The sequence below is a fragment of the Nuphar pumila genome, chromosome 15 (genome assembly GCF_984573655.1).
Source record: "Nuphar pumila chromosome 15, dmNupPumi1.hap1.1, whole genome shotgun sequence".
In the NCBI taxonomy this organism is placed as follows: domain Eukaryota; kingdom Viridiplantae; phylum Streptophyta; class Magnoliopsida; order Nymphaeales; family Nymphaeaceae; genus Nuphar; species Nuphar pumila.
The window spans coordinates 22,175,845-22,193,159 of record NC_143263.1 but is presented as its reverse complement, the minus strand read 5'-3'; the positions used below and the strand labels follow the sequence as shown (position 1 = coordinate 22,193,159).

At 35.5% G+C, this 17,315-nt stretch overlaps 1 protein-coding gene across 3 annotated transcripts in view; it reads left to right on the top strand.

Annotated features, from left to right (window-relative positions):
• LOC149814773 (uncharacterized) overlaps positions 1-17,315 on the top strand; it is a 246,661-nt gene that overhangs the window by 6,405 nt on the left and 222,941 nt on the right. For 2 of the 3 annotated variants that reach the window (XM_089990247.1, XM_089990248.1), the window contains 3 exons: positions 13,557-14,078; positions 14,209-14,307; positions 14,446-14,498. In XM_089990247.1, coding sequence (XP_089846373.1) covers positions 13,557-14,078; positions 14,209-14,307; positions 14,446-14,498 — 674 coding nt within the window. Of the gene's footprint in view, positions 1-13,556; positions 14,079-14,208; positions 14,308-14,445; positions 14,499-17,315 lie in introns of those variants that run through there. The other variant, XM_089990249.1, reaches the window with a different exon arrangement.

Here is a 17,315-nt window from a genome sequence, read left to right as displayed (position 1 = left end):
AGCCAATCAAGGTATAATTTGCATTTATAGAACTATTTTGGGCTATAAATCACTATATATATATTATATTTAAATATATTTTTGATGGAGTTTGTAAATTATTAGAGTGTATTTGTGTATTATTTGACTCTTGGTATTGATTTATAGGGTAATTTGCTATTTTTGGCTAATTTTGTTATAATTGGCATTTTTTGAGTTTTTGGCATTTGCGATCGCACACGAAGGGTTCGTTGTATTGCTTTGGTAGCGGTCTTTGCGGACTTTGAAACTCTTTGGTCTTTTGAGTTTCGATTCATTGTTCTTCACATTATTAAGGTAAGATATCTTAACTGAACTTGTAGATAGCATGTTTAGGTACTAATTGTGTAAGCATGATGTCGTTGCACTGAATATTTAAATAAATTACAAATATAAGCTATGCTCACACACTTCACTTAGTGATGAATATCTATGACTCTTGTGATTGTAATTCGGAGATCATGCTTGTCATGATTGTAGTTAGCGGAATATGGAGTGTGTTTGCTGCAGGTACACCTGTGTGTGAGTTTGAATGCCCGTGCACTTATGAATGTATAATATATACGCAATGTATGCCATCATACTTTAGTTTGCGCATACTATTTTGCTTTGTGTGTTTGTAACTTTGTATGAATTTGATACATGATGCATATATAACTACTATGGATATGTATAAGTCGTGTTCGATGCACAATGTGAATGTTATATATATATTGTCTTGTCATATGATGGACTCATTTATTCTTGTATGGGAGAATGCAGACGAATGTTAAAAGTTGTTTTGAACTTGTATGTCTTGTTTGCTTGAGAAATATATGCGTATGATGTACGGTAAGATGGTCAATGGGATTTTGACCAACCCTTACATAATTATATCTAAGGTGATATATCGATTTATGTGATGAAAAAATGCATATGACTTTTATCGTGTGTGCAAATCTCGAACTATGTAGGAGTTATGTATGTTGAGGTTTAGTTGCTTCGTATTATGAAATGTGCATGTTCACGTATGCATACATGGAACTCATGTTTTGTTTACGCATGCTTTGAGGTTCAATTTACGAAGTGCAATGTTCTTTGTGGTGCGTATGATAATATGCTTCTGTATGATATGATTTAAATGCCACGTAAAATGAAATCACGAATGCATGCGACAAATGTTTAAGTTCAATAGTGAACTTTGGTTCATGAAGCCTTATTGGTTAAATGTGTGATTTTATAATTTTAATGCCATATGAAGTGATGTATGATGTGATGCTTTGATTGTGTACATGCTTATGCCCGTGTTGATGGCTATCGACCCTGAGAGTGGTCAATTGTATTGATGCATGTATCACAATAATTTTTACTGGATATGGTACCCGTTGAGGATCTGTTCCCAAAGGATTCTCTGTGAGGGTGTGCATGACCAGATCATGTAATCCGGCTAGAGCGGTAAGTCTCTGTGAGAAAGTGCATTGTCCAAGAGCGGGTAGCCCGCAAAAACGGTATATTCCTGTGAGGAAGTGCATTGTCCAAGACCAGACAGACCATCCGTCTAGGGCGATAACTCCTTGTAAGGTTGTACATTCTCCATACCAGGTGATCCGGCGTAGATTTTGTAAATCTTTATTATGAATAAATGAAATGTTATGATGAATTGTGATGGTCTTTTGAGTTGATTGAGATAGCCAGTTATGAATCTATAGATTTGACTTTTCTATTATAGCATGATTATATATTGAACTCAGATATGATAATCAGATCCTTATTGATTTTAGATCTTGACATGAGGTTATTATTGTGACACTTATGTTAGCGTATAGGTGAATGACACATCACACCTACAAATGACTAGTTTTGACTTATTAGGTGAATAATACATCACACCTACATAGTTTTATTGCAAATGATTGCATTATGATTGTCTGAGTAAATATATCACACCTATGTGTCATGAATATCTAACTAAATTACTTATAAGGTATGTGCGTGTGTTTCACATTAGAATGGTCAAATATGATTTGACTTATTGTTTATAAGAATTATGAATGCATATGAAAATGATGCAATGATCTGAATGTCTTAGATGCATATATATATATTTATGTGATGACTTGTATGACTTGAATGCATATAGATTATGCTTTATTACGTGAGTTAAGGTTGAATAGAATATTAAGTGATGAAATGCTTTTAAATGCTTTATATTCGAATGCTTGAAATGAATGACTCATAGGACGTTGTTCCCTTGTCTATCACTTGACTATGGATGAATAATATATCTTTACCTTTAAATGCTTGATATGTTTTCTTTAAGTTGAGTTTGGGTTGCTTTACCAGACTTTAGTGAGTCTGACCCCGTTTTATGGGGGACAAGTAATGCAGGTAAAGTATGATGAGTAGTTAGAGCGAAGGGCTGATCGAGCTACATCCTCGAGGGTCCACTCTTACCTTGTGATCTTGATATTCATGATCTTTTCGTTTTAAGTACTTGATCATGTAAAGACTGAAGTATTTTCTCATACTCTATTTTGAAATGAAATCAAAACTCTTCATATTTCAGTCTTATATTTTACGTGGTTTGAAATGTGTATATCCCGTACATTTTGATTTGATTGTTATCTTTAGTGTAACCACGCCCAAAGTCTTGACTATTTTAAAAAATCGTTTCCGCATTATAAGATCTGATTTACTTATACTTATAAAAAAAATTGGTTTCAAAATTTAAATATTTGAACTATAATTAAGGTTAAATTTTTTGGGGCGTTACACCTCAACAATGGGACTTGAGTTAAAAACATGAAGACTTGAATTAGCCGGCTGATTGTCAAAATTCATTTCGTCAAAAATGACATTTCTCGATATTTTGACACGTTTGCTCAATGGGTCATAGCACCTATACCCCTTGTAGTCTTCAGCATATCCCACAAACCTGCACTTTAAGGCTTTGTCTTGAAACTTATGTCTCAATGAGCTGTCAATGTGAACATAGCAAACAGATCCAAAGATTCCAAACACACGTAATTCATGATAATCGGGTTGTATGCCAAATAGAGAAAAAAATGGTGTCTTATTTTCTAAAATGGTCATGGGCAATCGATTTATCACATGGACTGTGGAGTGGAAAGCTTTTGTCCATAGTGTAATAGGGAGATTACTCCCGTGCATCATGCTCATTGCACTCTCAATAATATGTCGATGCTTCCTCTCAACAATCCAATTTTGTTGAGGTGTATGTGGGCAAAACACTCTTCTCTATATCCCATTATGTTGAAGAAAACCAACAAAATCACTAGAAGAGAATTCACCTCTTCCATCACATTGGAAATTGAGAATGTTGGTAGAGAAATGGTTTTGGACAAATGAATGAAAATTTTGAAACAATCTAAAAACTTCTGATTTGTGCTTCATGAAAAAATCCAAGTATAGCGTGAATAAATATCAATGAAAATAAGGTAATATTGACTACCAGAAAGAGAAGCAATTTGGGCAGGACCCTAGACATCAGAATATATGACCTCAAAGGGCCTTGAAGCTCTCTTATTAATTGAATTGAAAGGCAAAACATGACTCTTACATAAATGACAACTAGAACACTCTATATCAGTGTCTTCTGAACTCAGACTGAACTTAGGAATGAGATTATTCGAGACAAGTTTTCAATAAAATGACGACCACAATGACCCAAACGACTATGCCAAAGATTTGGCTTATTACATTCAGAGTTGACAAATACAAATTCAGAACGAACAAAAGATGGATGCTGATGAGGCTTCAAGGATGAATAGGCAGAATGAATAGAGGAAGGATATTCTTGAAAGATATACATGTTGCTCCGTCTCTTTTCCTCAGCGAATGTCTCCCTCGTGCGAAGATTCTTGACATAAACATAAGAGGGAGTAAATTCAACTGAGGCATTAACATCATCAACAAGTTTTGAGACAGAAACAATGTTCTTCTGAATATTAGGAGCATGAATAACGTTTGAAAGATTAAGAGAAGACTTGGACATGGGTATAATAGCATTTCCAATATGTGAGATGGAGTGATGAGAACCATCTTCCCTGACTATGCTATTTTTACCAACATAAGGAGTAAGATTCAAGAGTTTACCCGCATCACCTGAGACGTGTGCCGCTGCTCCGGAGTCGACGTACCAAATGCCTTTATCATTTTGTTTCATATTCAAGCTTGCCAAGGCTACCAATAGCAACTCCTTCACTTCTCCATCCCTCTTAGCCTCTGCTTGTGAGGTTTTTACCTTATTTTAAGGATTGAACCAATAATTTGCTTTAATATGTGTGATCATTGCAAAATTTTTCCTCTTGTATCTTTCTCTCTCTTCCTCCTCTTTTCCTTTCTAATCCCTATTTCTCCCTTTTGAAAGGGAAAAATAAAAGACAGAAAGGAAGAGAGAAGAGAAAAGAAAGAAGAGCAGAGAGAGAGGAAATCTTCTGCGAAGGTCTCACTTGACCTTGATTTTTTTTGAAAAAGATTTTAAAAGATTACTCGCCTACGTTTGAAATATTTGCGGGAAAAAGGGAGACGGGGCTCGCTCGTCGGTACGAGGTTCGACCGTTCCTGGCGCCTTTACCAGGGGTAATCGAACCAAGGATCGAATTTATGCCTTTTGCTTTGCCTTAATTTTGTTTAAGAATTTATTCTAAATCTAGAAAATGTTAAATGCAAAAGATGTATGCTCTTTTGAAAAGAATTTGGAAATTTTATCCAAGTGATTTTGAAATTGTGAAGAATATGATGAAGAAATGGTTTTTGAAAGTTGAAGGACTTGGAGAAGTTAGATTTTCTAACTTAGGATTTAGAGTAGATCTTGAGTTTTGAAATAATCAAAGCTGAGATAAACCTGAATTTGAAGAAGGGAGTTTAGGAAATAAGAATTGAAAGTTAAATATGGACTTCAAAATGGATCTAGAATTGAGAGTTTAAGATGGAATTTGAAAATAGAGTGAAACTCTAGGTTTAAAATTTGAAATCAGAATGAAAGGTGGAAGAAATCTAAATGGGATTTGGAACTTAGAATTGGGTGTGAGATCTGGAATCCACGATAAAAATTGGATCCGAAATCCGGAATTCAAGATGGAGTTGAATCCTAAATCGGGGATCCTAAATGGAGTTGGATCCGAATTATGGATTTTAAACATGTATTTGGATTTCAAGATCTAAATTGGATTTGGATTGGGATATTTAAAATATCTAAGTTGAAAAAGTGAAAAATCAGATTTTGAGAAATCCGAAATTGGATTTGAGAATCCCTATTGAATCTGAAATAGATTTGAGGAATTCCCATGGAATTTGAAGATAGGATTGGATTTCGGAAATCCAGATGAAACTTGGAATTGGGCCTGAGAGACCTAAATTGACTTTTGAAATTTGAAAGGAAGGACAAAGAATGAAACTTGAATCAGGACATGAATCTGAAAATTGCAAAGTTAAATTGAACTTTGAATTTTGATCTGAAATATCGAATTTGAATTTGAATTTGAATGCTGAAGATGAATTTGGAATTTTAAAGTTGAATTGAACTTTGAAATTCAATATAGAATATTGAATTGAATTTAAAATCGAATCCTGAAAATGGAAATGAATCTGAATTTTCAAAGTTGAATTGAACTTTGAATTTGGTTTTGAATTGGAAATTGAATTTTGAATATAGAAATGATTTTGAGTTTTCAAAGGCAAATGGGATTTTGAATTTGAATCTTTGAATATAAAATGAATCTGAAATTTGAAAGTCAAATTGGACTTTGAAATTAAAGTTTTGAATTTTTGAAGTAAGATAGAATTTGAGAATAAAAAGGAGATTTTGAATTTACAAATGAGAATTGAAGATTGATCTGAGAGGTGAAGAAGATATTTGAAGAATATATCTCAAAATCACTTAATCTTGGAAAAGAATTTTGAAAATATGATATAGTTCTATCCTAAAAAAATGAAATGAAAGAATTTGAAATTTGTTTTTTCAAAAGTATATTTTATTCTTTAAGTGAATTGAAATAAGATTGAAAATAGAATACATTCTTGACTATGGTCATTGAATGCATTATATAATAATCTATATTTAAATTCATGTAAAGAATAAAACATATTTTGGTGCTTTTATAGAGTTTAAAATGAAATTAACTCTCAATATATCTTGACTATGGTCATTGATATATATTTGGAGTGAATTTTAAGTTAAACTCTGATAAAAAAAGAAAATATTTAAAAATATGATGGTTTTTGAAAAAGATCCAGTGTGGATCCAGTATTATTCCACAAAAGATGAAAACCATAAGTTTTGTTCACACCCTGACTATGACCATTGATGCAAATCATCAACTTAGGATTTAATCACCTTTTATTAGAATGGTGCACGTGCCATTCGTGTTCCTATTCGTGAAGTTCTAAAATAAAAGAGAGAAATCACATGAAACAAGCATTTCTAAAAGATATACATGCTCATACATTCTAATGTGAGGAATATAAATTCTTTATTATAATCCAACTATTACATCATTTAATGGATTTGAAATTAAAAATTCCTAAATTAAGAAGGACAACCAAACCTTTCTACATAATTCATACAAAATTTGAGTTAGCATAAAGTAACATATAAAATATGAAAAGAAATTAAAAGGCTAGAATGCATATGATGATGCCTAAATGAGAAAAAAAAAATTCAGAAAGCAAGAGTGCATATACCAAATCCTAAACTAATCATGAATTCTAGGACATCTATATAATACATCGTCTTAATGAAGAACACCTATTGCAATACATGTGACAGAGTGATCAAAATATGGTAATGGATGCTGTAAAAATGCATAAACATGAATGCAATGACATGATTTATAATGGTGACAACAAATGCAGGTAGATGCTTTAATTAAGATGCAATGGTGGCATGGAGCTACTGTAACAATGAAAGGGATGAAAGGTGGATAAGATGCCATATTGCAGTCTCGTTATGATGAAATGATGTATATGAGTATGTGACAATAATATACAACAATATTTGTACAGGGAAAGACAAAAGTGATACAACCGGTGCAGGCGGCTATGAATGATGTTGTATTGTGCCTCTATCTCCAGCAAGACAGTAACTCGGAACGAACTGAGCAACTCTTGACTGTCATGGCATTTAGCAGTAATGATGGAGTGCTATCATTTTATTATTGTTGTATAAAACCTTGATGCAGGGAGAAATAATCTGGAATGAATCATGGAGGGGCGGCTAACAACGATTCCTTAGACATATGTTATTGTTGCAGAACCCTTCTTGATTGCTACTTCAGTTGGTGGTGTATGTTCAGCACCTTCACTTGAAGGACTTTTTGACACAACTTGGGCAGCTTATAAGATTCTGTCATACATTTTAGTTGTACGTCCTGTCAAACTATAGGATTTCCGAGAAGATGGGAGCTGCAACTTGAATACAGATAACTGGATCTCTGTTTCTGCTAATTGAGCCCTTGAGTGCTCTAAGCTTTCCTTATATCTAACCAAATCGATTTCTGAATTATCATTCTCTATTCTCAACTGAGCAATTTCTTCATCAATGTGCTTTACAAGATAAGTCCTTGATCTCACAGCCATCACCCAAGAGTCCTCCTTGCAGACACTCAAAATCAGAATTAGAATGAGATCCACGAGTTCCATTAGAAGCTACCATGAGAATCACACAGAAGACAACAGACCCTCCAAGAAACAACACAACCACCACACCCGTCTCTGTCCTCTGTGGTAGCATTCCCAAAAAAAGTGCAGACAAGGAAAAAATTTATCAACAGAAACTGGTAATGGCAGTAGTGGAAGTTGCAGTAATGCAGCTGTGAGAAGCTCTCGAACCTTTCAGAAACCCCCCAAAAATAACCAACTTAAAACAGAACGTCATGTACCTATGCTGAATTCTGAAAGTGGCATCACTGATAAACACTGCTGCGGCACAGTGACCAACAAGAAGGCTTCGGGTTCTGGTTCAGGTTTAGGATGTTATGTTGTGGATAATGTAAGCGAATGGGAAAGGTTATTAGAGTGCAGGCGCAATGAAGAATGGAATGGTGTTGTGAGCTACAGGTGAAATGTAAGTACAACTTACGAAAGATGTTTGAAAGTGCAGATGGTAAAAGAGATGGGTGAGGTGCAGATGGTTGAAAGTGCTTCCATTATGCATGTCAACCTTGCAATCATCCTTGAGATGAGCTACCACTAATGGGATATCACCAACGACAATGTATTCAGAACCAGCATAGGGGCAGTTATAGGGTCTGAATAAATATTGTGATTCATGTTTTTAACTTGCTTTAGCACCGATATATGGCCATACCTCTTAAAACTCTGGTACTTGCAGGGCAATTCAAGGGAAATTGCCGCCAGGCTTCTCATGTCCCCAAGTTCATGCCTGCATGTTGGACGTCTGTTGTGCACCCTTGGTTTGCATCCCGAACATAATGTATACCCATCCAAGCATTAATGGATTGGAGGACACATAGCATTCAAAGCACTCTAATAATTCCCGCACACTATTTTCCAACAGTCAGGTTTTGCTTTTAGTTTTACATGTTGAATTGAATCATTCACAAATTCATTGAGCTCAAACAAATCATCACTCTTGCTCTGCTGGGATCCTGAAGGAAGGGGGGTTTCGGCTGTAGAACTCCTTTCAGAAAAGGTGAAGAAGAAGAAGGCGGTGTTCTATTAAAGTTCTGAAGGATGGACAAGGGGCCTTCCTTTCATTCCGCGATGGAGACCCTCTATTGCTGAAGGAGAGGGGATTGAGAGGAGAGGAGAAGAACGTGGCAGGGTGAAGGCGGATCTTCTATGGGGCTCCCTTCAGAACCGGAATGAAGAGGAAGAAGGAATTGCAAAAAAGAAACACAGTGGAGGGGTGAGAACGGGTATGAGGGAAAGAAGAAGAAGGATAATGATGGAGGGGTAGAAGATGGATGAAGTAATCGGGAGCCCTGCGTGCCCCTTTTTAAGAGATTTGGGAGAAGGATCAGGAAGGGTCTGGAAAGCTCGAGGGAGAGAGCGCGGGAGACCTCTGCGGCCTCCCTCACAACGGAAAGCCGTTAGGGGCTTTTTCAGAGATGGTCCCCTTTTTTGAAATTTTTTCAAAAAGAGGGCCCATCTACAATTTTTTCTAAAAAATGGTGTAGAAGGCTATATTTTTTAGAAATTTTTCCAAAATTTCTAAAAGATATGAGGAAAATACAGGGGTTTTTAGGAAGATGGGATCCAAAATAAGGTTTTGAAGGATTTTTTTGTAAAAAATATTGCAAGTTTTCTTAAAACGGGGTTTTTGGAAAATATTGGATCAAATTTTGAAAATTGGGACTTCAGAATGGATCCGGGTCCGATTTGAATCAGAAATTGGGTTAGAAATGAAAATTGAGTCTGGATTTCAGCAAACTCGAGAAATGAATGAAATTTTGGTTAAAAATTGACCCGATTATTCAAAAGACGGAGGTCAGGGGCAGAAAGGGATTTTTTTGTATTTTTTGGAAAATTTGGGGTGTTTACAATATGCCATTTCTTATTGCATAGGAAGCAAGTAAGAATGGGATTTTGTCCCTGTATACTCAGTGTTGGAAGTAGAGCACGACCTTCAGAAACATTTCTCCCTTGTCCTCCCCTTCCTCGAAAGAAATTTCCTCCTCTACCTCTACCATAAGTCATCCCCGTGGCCAACACATCTTGAGTTCCTGAATGCACATGGGTATCCTCAGAAAACCCTTTCAGGGTCATTTCATACTGTAGTAGCTTTGCACCAAGATCTTCAAATTTTGGAAGCTCTGGGTGACACAATAAAGACGTCGCCAAAACATGATAGTCTGGCCCCAATCCACTCAAGGTCTGCTGCACCTTATCTTTATCACTGACGAGACATCCCACAATAGCCAGTTGATCTGTGATGCCTTTCATTTTATTCAGGTACTCCATAATAGACATCAAATCTTTCTTTAACATTTGAAATTCTCGCTTGAGAAACATGATTCTCGCTTCAGAGATTTGCGAATATGTCTGAACTAGCTTGTTCCACAGCTCTTTGGCTGAACAATCATCGGTAATGGCTACAAGAACTTCCTGTGAGAGTGTTGAGGTGATGTATGCCACTAACGCTTGATCTCTTTTCATCAAAGCAACATATTCTGGATTTTTGAGAAGAACAATAGATTATACCCCTTTATCGTCCGTCTTTTTCTGCGAAGTGAACTCTGGAGGGGGTGAGACCGATCCATCCAGATGACCAGAGAGATCCTGACTCCTTATAAAAGGAACAATCTGACTTTTCCAGGTCAAGAAGTTGGAATTATTTAGCTTTTTAGAGACCAATTGGCCTAGAAAATTAGAGGAAAGGCTTGACTGCGGATAAGATGAGTTCATTTGAAAATATTGTGAAAAGGAAAGAAGAAAAAGAAATGCCTGGACTGGACAAAGAAATCAGTCACTCGAATATTCTGCCTTTTTTTTTTGAGTGACGAATATACTATATTTGGGTATGATCAGAGAGAAGAAAGGCAACTGATCAAAAACTGAATATCAAAAATTGAATCAATGTCAGATTCAGTGAAGACGTGAAACAAAGTTATGAATGCTTCAAGATAAAAGTATTGCAAACTTAAACAACACAATATTGATTTCGGAAACAACACAATATTGATTTTAGAAAGTAGAATATTCAGACTGAAACAACACAATAATGAAGAAATGGTTCCAGATTAAGTAAAATCGTGAAACAGGAATATGAATATTTCAAAATAAGAGATTATGCGGACAAAAATATCACAAGCATTAACTTCAGCAAGTAAAATGTCCAGATAGTTATGGAATCAATTAACTGATTTCGAGAGAATCAGATCTTAAAAGGAAAAAGGAAGAGAAAGAGGAGGCGCTGACGGAAGAGAAGGGGGAGAACATTGATAAGAAGGAGGAGATGTTATCGATCTTACCAAGAAGAAAGGGGGGAGAAGACTATAAGGAAGAAGATGCACGCAGACGAGAAGGCGATCTCAGGCCAGGCTTCAACACTGCATACCATCTTAGAAAGAAGGTCTTTACGCTCACCTGTGCAGGAAGAGGGAACAAGATATTGAGAGAAGAGGTTGTGAAAAGAAAAGACGTCAAAATGAATTCAGCGCCTCTTATTTCGTATTAGGTTTTGAGTATATATTTAATACATATTTTTAGGGTACAAAAATACCCTCTAACAACAAGCTTAATAACAATACTATTAACATTCGGATCTTGACCCGATCCAATACAGGAGTCGGGTCTAGTCCTGCACAGACCTGACTTGGGTCCAAGACCCAATAACGACTTCTTTTCAATGGGGGAGTGGGCTCAAATCTCCTACTCATGGTTCCTGAAGGATCCTCTCTACCACCTCTACATCAATCAACAGATTGCAAGGACTCTCATTGGGTATATCCTCTACTCCGATCTCTGTGTCTATCAAGGAGTCACTCTACCCTGACACCAAAAGTGTCTCAAAATCTGTATGTACCTCATTTGAAACCTTAGCAGTATCCATAGGCAATCTTGCGTCATCATGTCTGGCCGTAGGCTCTACAGTTGCCATTGCTGACTCCTATTTTTGCGGATTGGCCACATCATCTCCTTTAGGTCTCAAAAGACTAGGAAACATCTCAGCATACCAAACTAGATATTTGAAGGTCTCTCTGGTTTCCCTGGGTTTCTTCATACCAAAACATTTTTGGCAAGGTTTTTTCATTCAATGATTAATTTTGATTGATTTAAGTTAAATGGGTCATTTTCATCCCTTTTCAAACTCAATACCTTACAGATTCCTATCTCCTCCCATTCTACTGTTTTACATACCTCACCCGTTGAGTTTTTCTTGTGAAGGCCTGATGTGTGTAATTATGTGAAGTACAGGTTCATAGATTTTGGGAAAAGGCCATTGAAAATTGACCATATTTTTGTATTGAACATAGGAGAGGAGAAAGTTTTCTCTTGTTCTAGATTTTATAAATCAGCTTTAGTGATTATACTTTAATTTAACTATTGGGAGGCTTAATCCTACTTTTAAGGTCCTTCAGTCTCCAAATCTGTCTTTTTTTTTCCCTTTCTAGTTTGATATAAGTTACAGACCTATGAGGAAAGATCAATTGGTATTCTAAAAAGTGTACATTTGATGTGAAATATATTTATGTCATTATAAGCAAAAGACAAAAAACTAAAAAATGGTCCAGCATGGCAATTTGTTGTATGAATTGACAGGGCCATCACAATCTATTTTTTGTACCACTAAGATTCAAGGCAAAATATATATGTTAAAATGCCATATTGTACTTGATAGGAATTTTCTACTTTCCTATCTTTTAAATAATATATGCACAAAAGTGACAGCAAGTTTGCGAGAAAAGAGGAAAGGAATGGCAGAACACATGCCACAAAACATATTAGAAGACAATGAAGGTGAATTAGTAGTACCAGAAATTGAGGAAGATTAGCCATTATCGTTAGAAAATTTGCATCGGCCATCACTTTCAAAAATGAGAAAAAGCTTTAGAAGATATGAAGTTTGAAGCAGTTCTTAAACATACAAAGAAACAATGAATAAAATCAGTGACAAGATTTTGGTGATTTACTTAACAACAAATAGGAAAAAGTAGACTGATCTTAATATTTTGAAAATTCGGTGCATAATTTCTTTTCATGTTAGATGTAATGTGATATTATCATTTCTCTTTTACCAGTCAATTGTCTTTTATGTTATCATGTTGGAAATGTTGATACTTAAGATTGTACTTCAATTTCTTTATATTATGTTCTTTTTGCTTATATGTGTTCAGTTCAATTGCTTATAAATTATAAGTCTTTTTGTGATAAAACTGTCAAATGTATTTTAGTATTTGTATTTTTAAATGTGTTTTTAGTTTTAATAAAACTTACTATTTCATTTTTCAGCTTATAAATTTTTTCTAATTTTTGTTTTGTATATCTTGCGGTACAAAATGATAAAATATTTGTATCTTAGACAATTTCAATTGTATTAGATATGCTTTTTACAACATTTAGGAGTCCTTATTCTTCATTTCTTTGCATTAAATGATCTACATAGCACCAAACAATAAAAAGGAGATAGAGTTCTTGACTTTTAACTGTTGTTTTTGTCATGTATCTGTCTTTTCTGTCTTGTATCTTGTGTTTTTGTCTATTATATGTCGTAGCTGTAATGACAGAGTTGCACTTTCTTAGCTGTTGGGAACTGTCCTCCAGCCATAACATAATGGCAGAAAAAAGGGGGAAAAAAGGAAATTGATGTGCTTGTTTATATATTACAGTGCCATGCCAGATGGTACTTGTATTTATCATTTTGGATCCGTCCTTTATATTCTTTCTCTTTGTATCTTTAACATTTTTGTTCTGATCTGATCTTAAAAGCCTTTCTGGGTTCACCATATCATATAGGTTGTTTATAGTATTATTATTAGAATGACATGGTATCTTAAATTGATAGTGTTTATGTTTGCAAAAATTGGAAGCCTACCCAACTTTTCTCTCTTTTTTGTTATTTACTCTCTTTGCAGCTATTTGCTACAAGCCAAAGCAGGACAGCTGACTTCACTTCCAAGAATAACACTTGGCCTTCCCCTGATGATGAGGTCCCTTTCTGGAAAAGAGACATTCCTATGTTGGATCCAACTTCACATACTACACCAGATGTACCTAAGGATTCTGATCCTCTGCATATCATCCATGTCACAGCTGAAATGGCACCCATAGCAAAAGTTGGTGGACTTGGAGATGTTGTGACTGGGCTTTCCCGCGCTTCTATGTTGCGTGGTCATAAAGTGGAGGTTATGATTCCTTTCTATGAATGCATTCAAAGGCATCAGGTGAATGATTTAAAATTGGTTATTGAGTATAAATCATATCATAATGGAGACTGGATATCTACTCGTGCATATCGTGGGCTGGTTTCTGGCATCCCAGTGATCTTCATAGAGCCAGCCAATCAATTTTTCAAGGGACAAAATGTTTACGGTGGTTGCTACAACGAGCTGGAAGCTTATTTATTCTTTAGTCGTGCTTGCCTTGAATGGATGCAGGTCCATTTGAATATCAGTAATGACATGTATTTGTTAGTTTGTATTAGTTATATTTTCTATCTCTGAATGGATAATTTTGAGTGTGATAATGTGATTTTTGTGACCTTTGACAAACTATAGTTTTGAATAGGTGACTGGGGTTCAGTCTGATATCATTCATGTCCATGAATGGCAGACTAGTGCTCTGCCTCTTCTGTACTGGGATATGTATCAGGACTTTTCTGTTAAGGTTAAACCACTGTCTTCATTTACGCTGTTATAAATGTTGTTATTGCAGGATTAAACTTGGTTCTGCCAAATTTCAGTGCTTCACTTTCCTTTTTGTTTAATCCAGTGCCTTCTTTTTAAAAGGATTTTCTTTGTGCAGAAACCAAGACTGGTTCTGACAATTCACAACATGGAGCATTATGGGGAGTGCAGGTGACTTTTTCAGATGCTTCCCATTCATTTACCCAACATCTTTGGTTACTGTTAAAAGTTAGCTGCTTGTATTGCTGCCAGAACATTTTTTGTTGTTTTCTGAACATGTTAAATCTGGATACATAAGGACCGAGTATAGTATTTGCATTGAGAACTTCAACTCATGAGTCATGACCTTTTCTTTTTATGTACCTTTTATCTGATAGACTGGAAATAGTTGGTGCCTCACTAAATATGTGGTGTTCATGTGTGGGTCAATTCCAACAAATTTCTCAACCGGGAGCTCAAATACTTGCAGTACCAAGCAGTGTACATTTCTACTTAGTGAGCTTTGCTTGTAAATGTCATGAAGAAGTTTTGAGTAAATCGTCTGCTTGGTTGGTTAATTCATGGGATACTTTGTTCACAGTAATTGTGTTTGTTTATCATATGAATCCTAAACTAGAACTTTTACTTCAGAGTGGCTGATCCTGTCCTTTGAGCTTCTTGGTGCCTACTAAAAAGGAGAGAGAAAAGGAAGAGAGAAAGAAGAAGTGATGGAAGAGAAGAGAGTAGAGAGAAGGGAAATGTGAAAAGGCAAAAGTTGTGAATGGAGTCTCTCTATCCCTCCTTTTGTATTAAATGCTCCATTTACATGTGAAAGACAAAATTATCCTTATTTGGGCTGGTAAAGACATATAATGAGAAAAAAAGGTCAAAAAAAGCTAAGAGTCCAAATGATTTAGGACAGCTATGTCCTCTATGCTCCCCCCCTCAAGTTGGGGTGAAAAGATCAGTCACCCCTCCCTAACTTGCTTGTCATCTCCTCATGCTTTTGATTTGCTAACAACTTTGGTAAGAACAGTGGCTAATTGATTTTGAGTCTTCATATGGGGTACCTTGAAAGCTCCATGTTGAATTTTCTCTCTAATAAAATGTTAGTCAACTCCAATATGTTTTGTCCTCTCATGATACACAAGATTATTTATGATCACAGTATATTGTCAAGGGAAGCTTGACATTGATGCTCAACTCACTCGAGATAGACTTGATCACACACGCTCTAAGTAGGGGTGGGCAATAGGTCGGTGTGGCCCGGTGGGCCAAGCCGACTCATTCCACCATGGGTCGGGTTTGGGTCAGGATTTTAGGCCTTAATCCATTAGAGACTGAGTCGAAACCAGCCTATTTATAAATGTAATAAATCCTCAAGGATTCAAATATAGAATGCCTACTATAGGCAAGAGCACAAGAACAATCCACAAAGGGGCACTCACAAAGCCAACACAAGAACATGATCTTTAAAAAACAATCTTTATTTATCAAATATGCTTTAGGAAAATGCATAACATCTAATGGGACAAGAGGCCCCTATTTATATAAAAAAAGAGGGTCAAGAGGACCCATATAGCTGTTGGCAAAGGCCTCCAACAACTAGAAATATAGAGATTCTCAACAACTATATTCACTAAAAGAAAAAAACTGAATATAGCTGTTGGAGATTCTGAACAACTATATTCACTAAAAGACAAAACTGCCCCTTTCTAAAAGTGTAAAGGACAAAATAAAAAAATAAAAAAGGTTAGTTCTGCCCTTACATATACACAATTACCACAATACCCCTAGAGGGTATTGCCTATTACAAAGAAGAAATATATATATATATATATATATATATATATATATTTATATATGTTAGGGAAATGAAAACCTCCCCAATGGATGTTTAATTGGATTTTTGGTGTTTTTTTCAAAATTTAGACCATATCAGATGTGATCTATATGCTTGTTTTTATAGGAATCAGTTCTTGGAGCATTTGATTCCGATGTATGGATAGGTTTTTATAAGTTTCAAAATCAATGATGTACAATTTTCATAAATTTTTGAGGCTCCAAAGACCATTTTTTCTATCCAAAATTCATGATCCAAGTGTCGATTTATAGTAAATCAATCATGATGAACACATCTGTACGGTCAGAATTTTGAAAAACACACAAAAATTTCTATTGGAGAGGTTTTCATTCTCCTATAAATATATATATCCTCAAACTCACGGAGTGACAACCGAGAGTTTGTCTGAAAGGAAGTGGAATCTTGGGAACGAAAGTGCCTTAGTGAAGAAGTTCGTCAGTTGATGCTCAGATGGTATATATGGAAAAGTAATGGTCTTTTCCAAGAATTCTTCTCGGACACAGTGACAATCAATTTTTATTGTTTAGTATGCTCATGAAATGTATGATTACTTGCAATATAGATGATGCTCTTGTTGTCACATCATAATCTTGAGGGTTCTGCATTGTGAACTCCCAAGTCTTCTAGCAATTGTCTCAACTATACTAGTTCAGAAGTCATAGTATACTAGTTCAGAAGTCATAGTGGCCATTGTGAAAATATCTTCACGACTAAAGCTATGTGCACAAAGGCACTAGATTCACAATAGACCAATATGTGCACAAGGGTAAGATGAACACTCACAAAGGAGTATACATGCACAAAGGCATGAAAAATAAAGAATAAGGTTATTGAAGAATATAAGAACCTTTTACAAAAGGATACTAAATACAAGGGGGATGACCCCATATTTATACAAGTGAGGGGACCCAAGGAGGGGCTCCCACCGTTGGAGGGGCTTCAATGTCTATATGTTGGGCCCCTCATTGCCTAATAAGACAAAATACAAATAAAGAAAAAGAAAAAGGAAAAAAAGAAAAAGAAAAAGAAAAAGAAAAAGAAAAAGAAAAAGAATAAAAAACATATTCAAAAGTGAATATGCATAAATGAGTGAAAAGACCATTTTACCCCTAGTGGGTATTACAAGAGGAAAGGTGTACATATAT